The sequence below is a fragment of the Dromaius novaehollandiae genome, chromosome 11, assembly GCF_036370855.1.
Source record: "Dromaius novaehollandiae isolate bDroNov1 chromosome 11, bDroNov1.hap1, whole genome shotgun sequence".
Taxonomy (NCBI): Eukaryota; Metazoa; Chordata; class Aves; order Casuariiformes; family Dromaiidae; genus Dromaius; species Dromaius novaehollandiae.
Window position 1 is genome coordinate 14,699,130 of NC_088108.1, and position 11,322 is coordinate 14,710,451.

The window sequence follows — 11,322 nt, forward strand, 5'->3', positions numbered from 1 at the left end:
GGCGCAGAGGAGGGCCCTGGCGGTCTGGCACCCTTCCCGGGCAGCGCCGCACTGCCTCTGAAGTGCAGCGGGAAGATAGCGGAGGTGAAAGGGCGCTTGGCATTTCTCCGGAGGCTCGGGTCAATCGTTAATCAGGGAGGGATCGCTTTTCACTCTTCCAGGTAACCTCTCCTCCCCCGGCTCCCACCCACGCGCCGCTGCCCGCACAAAAGCAGCGCCCCCGGGAGCGGGGTGCAGAGGAGCCGCCGGCCGGGCCATGGGAAGGTAGGCGCGCGCGGGAGAGCTGCCAGCGAGCCGGGCGAGAGGCAGTGGCACCGCGAGCCCCGGGGAGGTGACACGTGCGCCGACATGGTCTCCACGGGGCTCCAGCTGGTGGGCTACACCGTGGCCTTCCTGGGCTACGTCGGCACGCTGACGACCACGCTGCTGCCCACCTGGAAGATCAGCTCCTACATCGGCTCCAGCATCGTGACGGCCGTGGGCTTCACCAAGGGGCTGTGGATGGAGTGCGCCACGTACAGCACGGGCATCACCCAGTGCGACATCTACAGCTCCCTGCTCAACCTGCCCGCCGACGTCCAGGCGGCCCAGGCCCTGATGGTGAGCTCCAGCGCCGTCTCCTCCCTCGCCTGCCTCATCGCCATCATGGGCATGAGGTGCACCATCTTCATGCAAGGCTCGCCAGCCAAGGACAGGGTGGCAGTGACGGGCGGCGCGGTCTTTGTGCTCGGGGGGCTGCTCTGCTTCATCCCCGTGGTCTGGAACATCCACGTGGTGCTGCGGGATTTCTACAACCCCCTGCTCCCCGACAGCACCAAGTACGAGATGGGTGAGGCGCTCTACCTGGGCATCATCTCCTCGCTGCTCTCCCTCATCGGTGGCTTCATCCTCTGCGCCTCCTGCCCTCCCCGGGACTCGCCAGACACCTACCACAGCACCTACCAGCCCCGGCTGCTGGGGGGCAAGAGCCCCCAGCCCTCCACCAGCCAGACGCAGAAGACCAAGAGCGAGTTCGGCTCCTACAAACTGACGGGATACGTGTAGGGGGGCCCCGCAGCTGCCCCAACGGCAAGGTGGGAACCTGGCCAGCAGCTGCCCTGGCTCTGCAAAACTTCTGGGCTGGTGCAAAGGGCAGCCAGTAAGAGGAGAGGCCACAGCAGTGTCTCTCCTGCTCAGCCCTCTTGCTCGCGCACATGCGTTTGGGGGGGGGGGGGTTCAATCCGCCCTCCCTGCCATTCCCCTGAGAGCCTTGCTACTGTTTTAGAGATCCCAGCTGATTACCCAAGGTGGTGAAAGTCCCCAGATTCGACTACCGTTACGTGCTTTGGGCAGCGCAGCGCCGTCAGCTCACGGGGAGCACCACTCACCAGCCTCGACGGGAAGAGAAGCAGCAATGCCACAGCCCGGGCACGGCAGCCGCGCAGCACGGAGACCGCAGCCGCGCGGTGACAGCAGCCTCGGCAAGCGTGCCGGCCCCCGGCCACCTCCGGGGGTGCCCCCAGGGCTAACGCGCGGGGCCACCGTGTGTACCGCGTCGTGGGGCCGAGCGGAGGCATCGCGGGGCAGCGGGGCGTCCGCGCCGGCCCGCTGCAGGTCAGGAGGCACCAGCCCAGGGTCGGGTGCCGGTTTCAAACCAGTGTTGCAATAAAGCTGTGTTTCTAGCTGGGCTGTGTCTGAGCTTTCCTGCGGCACCGAGGGCCCGGGGGCCTCCCTGCACTGCAGGGGAGCCCGGCGGGGGGGAATGCTCCAGCGGGACAGGGCGACCACGTGCCCACGCACCGGCTGATCCCACCGCAGCCGCTGCTGCACCGGGGCACGATGGTGCTGGAGAAGGGAAGGGAGCAGGGCGAGGAGGCAGCACCGGTCCAATGTTGGCCCTGCCTATGCACTGGGCAGGTGAAGCAGGGGGGAGCGGGGCAGTCCTGCCTGCAGGGTACATGCCTGCGCAGAGGCTGGCATCACCGCGGCCGTGGTCCGGGGCTGCCTGCCCCCAGCAGCACTTCTCACTGGGGCCCCGGGGAGGACAGGCACGTGGGGGGCAGGGGCAGTCCCTGCCTGGCTGGTCCTGGGAGGCTGCTGGGTGGTGGCAAATGTGGCTCTCCCGGGCACTGGCAGCAGGGCGACGGTCCCCTTGTGCCCTCTCACTCCCCAAGCGCCTGCAAGGACCGGGCGAGCTCAGCTTCATCCTGCACCCGACCTGGCCCTCCCTCTGGAAACCCCGACGCCCCTTCACCAAACCCACCGTCTCCCCCCATCCCACCCCACGCTCGAATGCGCTGGCCACGTGCAGGTGCCCCGAGGCGCAGGGCAGAGGACCTGCCACCCCCAGGTCTCCGTGCTGCACGGCAAGGTCCCGGCCCCTGGCCCCCGCCCCGGGCTGGGCGCAGAGGCAGGCATAAAACGAGGGGAAAAAAAGAAAAGGAAAAACATTACCGAGGGAGCAGGGGCAGCTTCAGGTCGTGGTTGCAAAGGGCTCCTGGCTGCGGGGATAACGGGATGTGGGACCAACGAAACCTTCTCCCCTCGCCCCATGGCAGCCCCAGGCTGCTGCAGCGGGAGGGTGCTGCGGGCAGGCGGCAGCGGGCAGGACCCCAGCACCCAGTGTCCCCGTCCCAGCGGGGCCCGCGTCAGAGGGGTCCTGCCCTGCCCCGGGAGCAGCAGGGCCTCGGCCCCTCCGCCGGCCCCTCATAAAGCAATTTAGATTAGGTGCCGGAAAGGAGGGCATCAGGTTCCCGGGTCAGGCGTCACCGTTTCCATCATTAACCTTGCCCAGGTGAAATCATGCTTACTCGCTGTGCTAACGCTCCTGATAATGGTGTGAGTCACGCTTTCTCCCCTCTTTGCTGGGGGAGAGGCCACCCAGCCACCCCCCCCTCAACAACAGGGACACTCCTGAGCAGGGGCCACCAGGGACTTCCAGGCAAAGGCTGGCCACCCACCTTCTGCAGCGCCAGGCTGAAGCCCGATGCATCGCTGGGCATTGCTCCCGTGGGGAGACACCGGGCCAGCGAGGCCGGGACACGAGGAGGGCAACACCGCGGCACGGGCCGCCTGCCCCGGGAGCCGGGGCACGGCTTCAGACCCGGGCCCCGGAGGTCACTCCAGTCCTTCAGCTGTGAATGTTTTGCTTCTTGGCAGATGACGCAGAGAGGAGGCTTGAAAGTATTTGGCAACAGCCGTGCTGCCTCCGCGTGTCAGGAATGCCTGCGCCGGGCCCTCGCCCCTCGCCTCCCCCCGGGGCGCGGGCCGGCGGGGGCCGCGGGGCCGGCACAGCGCTGCCTGTGTCCGCGCGAGGCTTCCCGAATTGAACAAAGGGGCACTTGAAATGCGCCGTGCGGAGTTTTGCGGCTGCTGCTTTTATTAATGCTTTAATTCAAGCACCATGAAAATTCCCATTTTTAAGAGAGTCGGCACATACTGCCGTGGGGGGGGGGAGGCTGTGGCCAGGGTGAGAGGCACGGGTCAATGAAGCAAAAGCTCCCATGGGAGAAGGCCCTCGGTGCAGGACACGGCTGCGGGGCCGGGGAAAGCAGGGGGCTGGAGGCGTTGGGGAGCGTGCTGCCCCGGCGGAGGCTCTCCAAGGGGGGCGGGCGCCTTCGGGAGAAGCAGCCTCCGCAAGCACGCTCCTGCCCGCTCCGAGAGCTCGGCTCAGCCAAGCGTGCTTAGGGTCTCGCTCTGCCTTTAAACCAAACATTTGGCAAGAGCAGATGCCCCTGACCTCGGCAGCCGGCACGGGGCCGGCGTGCTGCACCTGCACCGCTGCTGCGACGGTGAAACCGGAGCCGGGGGAAAGGCAGCAATGAAATGCCCTGGGGGCAGCGCGGGCCCCGGGGGTGCGGGGTGCTGCAGCGAGGTGGGTGCTGGCACCTCTTGCTTAAAGGCAAGCCAGAGGCCAGGGAAAGGCACCGGGTGCATGAAAGCAGGTTATCCCCGCCTCTCGCCATCGCCCTGTTTCCTGTTACTGAGATAAACCAGGTCCTTGAGGGCAGGTCGGAGGGGGCCCAGCTGCAGGCTGGAGAGGACGGGAAGCCCAGGCTGACCCGGGAGCGGCTTCCCTCCCGCGGGGCTCCGGCTCCTCATTGCAGGTTGAACATCACCAGAGCCCCGCGTTTGGGTGGCCGTGCTGAGCCCGGCCAGAGCGATGGAGCTAGCCCCTCCGGGCAGCACCGGCCGCGGCCCCGTGCCGTGGGGAGACGCCGTCACGCTCCTTGCCGGCACCACGGGGAGGGCTGGCGCCCCTCGGCCCCCGCGCTTTCCTGGGGCCAGCTGGGCACGGGGGCAAACGGGTGCCCAGCACCTTCCCAGCAGGAGAGCCACGGCGGAGTGGGGTCCCAGGCGGGACATGCGGGATGCAAGCAGGACACGGGGAGGGAAGCAGAGCGGAGCCACCACCTTGCAGGGCAGCATCCTCGTAGCCGGGGAGTCTCAGCCCCGCTCAGGAGGGCCGGGGCCTCGCTCCAGTGACTAATTCCCTATCGTGGGGAACGAGTCCTTCCCCGTGCACCTCCTTGTGCCAAACTATGTCACAGATGAAAAGAGGGGGCAATAAAATATTAACATGTCCTTATCTTCAAAAGCAATAGAGGTACTATAAACTTGCCCAGCACACAGAAACCCGCGGCCGCACCTGGGCCAGGGGCTGCAACCTCATCGTACATCTGCGAGAGCTGCATTTCGGTCACGTCACCCCCTTTCAGCACCTACGCGCCAGGCTAAAATGTGCTGGTCTCCAAGCCTTTCGCAGCCAGCCCTGTTCCCCACTGCTGCCCCCGGGACCTCCCCAGCTCCTTGCTGCCTCCCCAGCCCAGCACTGTGGTGGCTGCCCACTCCCCTGCCCTGCCTCTCACAAGGGAGCACACGATGCCCATCTTCCGCAGGACACCCCACACCCCGGGACATCCCACGGAAGAGGGCAGAAGCTCAGCCTCAGCCCCAGCCCCAGCCCCAGCCCCAGCCCCAGCCCGACCATGCGCTTCCCTGCCAACCATACCAGGCCAGCGGAGTTCAGCCCTTTCGGCACGCTAGAGCTCTGCCTCCTTTCTCAGCCCAGGACCGCTGACCAGAGGCAGCGGTGACACAGCTGAGAGAGCTCTCACAGGAGGAGCAGGCGAGGCACTGGCAGGGACCATCTCTGCCCGCAGCCCTCAGTGCAGCCTGGGGGAGGCACTTGGGCGTGCAAGGCAGGAGGGGAAAGACAATTCAGGCCAAGTTCCTTGTGGACCAAGGCACTTGGAAACAGCCTCCGCATTCCTCCACCCTCTGCCTTTCTCCCAGCCACAGCCCAGAGCAAGCTCCCAGTTCCCTCCCTCGCTGCACCCAGGAGCTTCCCAGCCCCTTGGCAAACCAGGGCTGCCCTTTCAGAGGGGTCTGCGAGCAAGCAAGAAGGCAGCATCAGAAGGAGGTACATGAGTACCCTGGGAGCAAGGCATCGTCCCCTTCCCTGGACACAAACCAAAGCCAAAGATACAACCTTGCATCCTCCTCTCTAGGTGCTCTGAATCACCACTGGCCCATCCATAACTAGCACCCTCTGGAGACGTTGGGGAAGGACAACCTCCTCCTACCCCAGAGAGCTTCTAAAGCAGCTGCTTGCAGGAGCAGAGGATACTCAACAGGTCACACTATGGAGATGGGCTGCTCTCAAGCTCTTTAAATCATAACTCCCAAGCTGCAGTAGGCAATAATCCAAGTCATGTCCTGTGCCGGTGGGAAATGGAGGTATACCTCAACCCTAACCATGCCCCAGACCCCGATCTAACACCAGTCCTGGTGGCCATGCTCTAGCCCAGAAAACAGGAGCCACATGGTTTCATCTCAGGGTGTCTATGCATGCTGCTCGGTTGGCAACTACATTTATCCTTTATTTCCACAACTTTCCTGCTGTCACAGAAACCTGGGGACAATTTGTCTTGACTCACACAGCTGGGACACTGAGGCAAAACTGTCAGTGACCAATTATTCTGGTTTTAATGGGAGGCTTTGCGAAGGAGGTGAGGTAGCGAGAAAGCAGCAAAAGGGACCAGGGCTTGGAACCTGGAAAGAAATCATTGCCCTCTCCTACAAGTGGCAAGGAGGCGAGGAGCCAAGGGAGGACCCTGGGACAGGCTGGGGGATCTGGCAGTGATGCAGGAATATGAAGCCAAAAGACCGTGCTGCCAAGACTGCAGTAACCACAGCCACTGTACAACCAGAGCACCCTGCAGCTGGGGAAAGCAAGTTGCGGGAATGAAGACTTAAGATGCCAACAGCAAATAGCAGCAGCAGCAAAAGTCACCTGGTATTTGGGAGCACTGGGAATCCCACAGGACATCACACCGAATCACCAGCAACTCCTCTGTCCCCACGGTCAGGCATGAGAAGAAACAGCCATGGCACCTTCATCCAAGGGACCACTTGGAGCAGGGCTGCAGGAAAGAAAAAGCAGCAGCAGCTCAAGAACACAGAAAACAAGGAGGGAGGAAGATCTTTAAAGAAAAATATGAGGGAAATAGGGCAGAATGAACTGCACAGCGCAGCAGGGGAAAGGGACCTTTAGGTACAACAGAGGAGATTGCTAGAAAGTGCCTTCCTAGCTGGATTGGAACGACAGCTCAGAAAGCTATTGGGAGAATTACAAAAACTATTTGTCTTAGAAACCCACATGTTGTGCCTGTGAGGAAGACAGGGAGGTTTGATCTTCAAGGCAGCACATTAACTTCACAATCATATTTCCCTGTAATTTGAGTCTAATCTACACTAAAGGAGTTTCAGGTTAGAGATTTTGGCAAACCTAACACACACGCACTCTATGGCAGCAAGAACAGGCTTTATCAGTAGAGCCAACACCAATTCAGCAAGTAAAATAAGCTATATCAGCAAGAAACACTTTTGTAGTGGTGTAAAATAAGCTACACCATTGATTTTAGAAATATTCATAAAAGTGGACCATTCACCTCTAGTGAAAATCTGTCCTGCAGAACCAGGAAGAACAGAGAGAATGGAGGATTAATTGCACTGCACCCTCAACAACTCCACCATCAACCTCTGGTTAAACAGCAGTGCACCACAAGATAGAGGTCAAGACCAGAGAATCCTAAAGACAAATCCATGAACAAAATGAGCCACAACCACATTAAACAGTTCACAGAGTCACTCCAAGCAATCCAATTTACCTCCTCTTTTCTCTCCATGCTCAGGGTATGTGGGGACACTTGAGGGCTACAATCCAGGAGCACTAACTCTTTGGGAACTGCTAACCTAAATTCACATCTGCAAGATATTTAGGCCCAAGATAAAGCACGGCTCCGTAGAAGAGCTTGCCATTGCACATCTAGAAACTGCCAGTTGATTTCTTGGAGCTTATTCTGTTGAGCCAGATCTTTAGAGACTAGAGGACCCAGAGAAGGCACTACCGGGCACCTCCGCACAGGCCACGAGAGGATCCCATGGATGTGCTAGCAAAGTAGTTTTGGGTCTTTCATGTCTGGAAAGGACTAAAACCAGGCCAAGACACACATCGCAAATAGCGTGATTGCATTAAACTCGCTTCTTTGGAAAACCTATCTCTAGGTATCTCAGATCATCAGAGCAAAGTCCCAGAACTCATTATACCTGGATGGCTCCTAAGATGGCTTTGACAGATGTTTTTTCTTCACCCAAACTTTTAGCCCTTTCCTTTCCAGGGAGAGGAGAACGAGAATGCATCTTAGCACTGGGGCCAAAAGCAGCTCCACCCTTCGGTCTATTTTCCAAGCCATACAGAAGCTCAGGGAGTTTGTGGGCATTACAGACCAGGTCAGACCTTCGCCATTGCTGGCTCAATGGCCCTGGTGCCCCTGTGTCCTTTGAGCTATTCCTCTACAATATTACAAGCAAGACCATGGTGCTCTTACTTAGCCTTTGGATTTTCCCCTGGCCCTGGTGGAGGCAGAGCCCGAGTAGGAGACCAGGCAATTAATCCCTGCTCAGTCCTATCTTCCTTAAGATTGTGGGCTTCCTCATTGATGTTCTCCACTCCCCAACATACCTCATGTCAGCGCGGTTTCCAGATGGCAATCCAGCAAGTCAGGTCACCCGGGCCATGGCTGCTGGCCCATCCCCATCTCCACACAGGCAGAGGAGTCACAGCAGATAAGAGGCAGCATTTAGCAAAAAGCCCAGTTCCCTGTTATTGAGGCAAGGAGAGCGAACCCGTCAGGACTGGAGGCGTTCTTCAATGAGGGGAAGGACCTCGGCGCCCCAAGGCAAAGCGAAGGAAGAGGCAAGCGGCTCACAGCACAAAGCCCCTTCTCTCAGCACTACGGGACAAGGCAAAGAACTGCTTCGGGGGGGGGGGGGGTCTGTTAGCACAAATTAAGTCTCCCCAGGCAGAGCTGTCGATGTGAGGTCTTTGTGGGGCCATGCAGTCAACGGCCCAGGGCCTGCTCACATACAAGGGTCTTGCTGTGAATTATGGCCTGCTTCCTAAAACTGGAATATCACATCTCCCAGGAATGTTATAGTGGCTAGCATCACATATATGTCCCAGGCGCTGATTCTGGTTCACATATTTTAAATTTACAACTGAAAATAGGTTAGTGTTACTGTACAGACAAATCCAGCTAATTCTCCCAAATTCAGCATTGCTACCAAATAAAAGCCTCATTGAGGGAATAAACATGGCCACACACGCACACTAAAGGCAGCTCAGTCTTGCAGGAAGAGACAAGTTTATCCTCCACCGTCCCCAAGCACAGCTACCCTTTCCAGCAGAGGGCTGAGCTCCCACCTTTTCCTATGGGAAATCTCTGTAAAATGGGAACACCTGCCTGCAAAACACCATGCCGAAACTTCCAGCTCACCTGTGGGGAGGAAAAACCCACACTGCTTGCACTGCTCTCCTGGCTGAATTAGGCTCTTCCCCGGCTCCTCGTGCTGCCTGTCTGTGCTGAGGCTGCAACGGGACACTTGCATGCTTTGTGTGCAACATTGAGAAGCAGAAAATTGTAAACAGGTTTAAAAACAAACAAACAAAAACCCCACAAAACAAGCCAGGTTTCCCTCCCAAGCCAGGGCTGCCTGCTGCAGTCCCAAGCCTTTATGAGAGACAGCGTGGTACTGACTGCGGAGTAGCCGAGAGCTCCAGGAGGAAAAAGCTTTGCCAAACAGGGTTATCTTGGAGATCCTTTTCTGACTTCCTCATCTGCAGTAAGTATTTATCTTCGATATACAACTTAATCTGCCCAAACTACTATGATACCAGCCTGTCTTGGCATGGGCACTAGTGAGTAAGCTTTGCAAGATGTAGGAGAGAAGTGCCAAGTTTAAAAAACAGGTACTTTGATACCAGCTTATCTAAGGAAAATAAATAACTGTACTGTTTGCCAAGCTACATTCATTTAGGAAATGTTCCATCACACAACTGTTTCTGTTACTTCTTTATGCTGCCATTTCTTAAGCTGATTTATTTTTCTCAGGGACCCTGTATTAGTGTGGAGAGCATATATTTTGCCTTGTTGGTAATGCAAGACACAGAGGCGAGTATGAAACCTGCTAACTGCTCACAATCTGTTACACACTTGTGAAGGCTCCCGGATCAGCCCCTATCAATGCTTGCATCAAAGCTGCCCTTTGCTCGCCACCTCCTCACTCAGCACAGCTCATTCCTATCGCTAACATTGGCTTTTTCCTGTGCATCAGGCGAATGTGTCATCCTTTCCCCGGGGTGCAGGAATTAAAACAGGAGGAGCTTCGAGCTGCACAGCCCCTGCAGACGGTCCCCTCCGCGGCAGCCGGGTTGCTGGCAAGGGGCATGGCCCAGGGAGGCTGCAGCGACGCACCAGACCCCTGCCAGCCCCGCTGCTATTGGGTCTTGGAAGTGCTGCTGCGTTTTGGCTTCTGCTCCTTAGAGGATTGTTAATCCCCCCAATCTGGTTCCTCTTCCCTGGCAAGCACCCTACCTGCCATCGAAGACCACACGGTGACGTTTTGAAGGGTCCTGTGCAGACGCAAACGTGCTGCTCCCCGCGAGCGCTCACCTCCGTCCCTGCCCAAGAAAAACTGCAAATGTCCAGCAGAGCTGCGGCACAAACGCCTTTGCAGAGAAGCAGCAAAGAGGAACTTAACTCCTTGGATGCAAAGTCTACTCCAAAAGAAATTAACTACCTGGATGATACAGAGAAGCTGACAGAGGTCTCTGAGATCCCACCATGACAGCCACGCTGGCAAAGTATGAGGAAAGCAGCTTTTAGTTTCCATTTATAAAACAAAGCACAGGCTGATAAGATCAGTTACCAAAGCTATATAACTTTAACAACCTTTGCTAATTTTTCAAGCAATGACTCAAGAGTGTCGTGGTTGTGTTGAAAAACAGGCAGAGTGTGAAAAAATGAGAAACATTGGAAGTGTCTGGAAATAATCTTTCAAAAAATAAGGTCAAGAAGTATTAGGGATAAACTTCACATCTCAGAGCTCTAATGGGATGGAATAAACAAGATGCAAAGAAGAAAAGCAACAGCTGAGGTGACTAGCTTAACATATATGCGCTGAGAAGACCACTGAGACCGAGCCTGAAGGAGATGTGCACATTTCTTTCTTTAGCAGCAGCTTTAGAGAAGAAAATAAGGTTCTGTCTCTTCCCTTACCAAAGGTAGATGATTCAAAGGAGGACTGGCATACGGCATAAAAATCCCAGCACAGTCAGAATGGTGGCAGCACCCCACAATAGCTAGCTATTTTGCACCTTGGAAATTGTATTTCATGCAATTGTAAAATGAGTGTAGAAGTGTCCCAACCATTGTGAAAGGGAACTTCAACTCCTCAGCATTTTCCTGATGGAGATTCAATCTCCTCAACAGCTCTGTTGAAAATTAAATGCCATGAGGGCACAGTATAAACAGCCCCACAGTTTGAGGACCAGCTGGTGAACTGCCAAGGGGAGGGGGGGAAGCGTGAATGGAGATAGGAAGTGCTACCTTCAGACCATGAACGGAGATAAGGGAGCTAACTTTCAAACTCAAGTATTACCACATGTGATACTGACCTGAAAACACAATAAACAACATCTGAAAACATCAGGAGAGGCCACAGAAACAGCTCTGAGATCTAGAAATATGAACTGAAAACAAAATAGGATTCAACCAGAAAAACAGGAGGAACAGAAGTCAGAAACGGCAGACAGAGACAGCATCTACAGACTGCAGAAAAGCCACTGTTGTGGCTCAGCTCCTCTAAGCCAGTCATTCTATACCCGTAAGAAAGCGCATTTAATTTAAAAAGCTTCCAAGCTAGAGAAATAACTAAAGGCTTGAACGATATTGAGGATATATAATATTCACTTTTCCCGGTTCTTCAACTCCTTCCCAT

General features: G+C 56.6%; 1 protein-coding gene across 1 annotated transcript; it reads left to right on the forward strand.

The window, feature by feature from the left end:
• Positions 1 to 205: 205 nt before the first annotated feature.
• CLDN2 (claudin 2) lies at positions 206 to 1,684 on the forward strand. Its single transcript, XM_026112256.2, has 2 exons — positions 206 to 1,073; positions 1,265 to 1,684. Exon 1 carries the CDS (start codon positions 349 to 351, stop codon positions 1,042 to 1,044), a length of 696 nt encoding a protein of 231 aa, XP_025968041.1. The 5' UTR covers positions 206 to 348; the 3' UTR covers positions 1,045 to 1,073; positions 1,265 to 1,684.
• Positions 1,685 to 11,322: the final 9,638 nt, after the last annotated feature.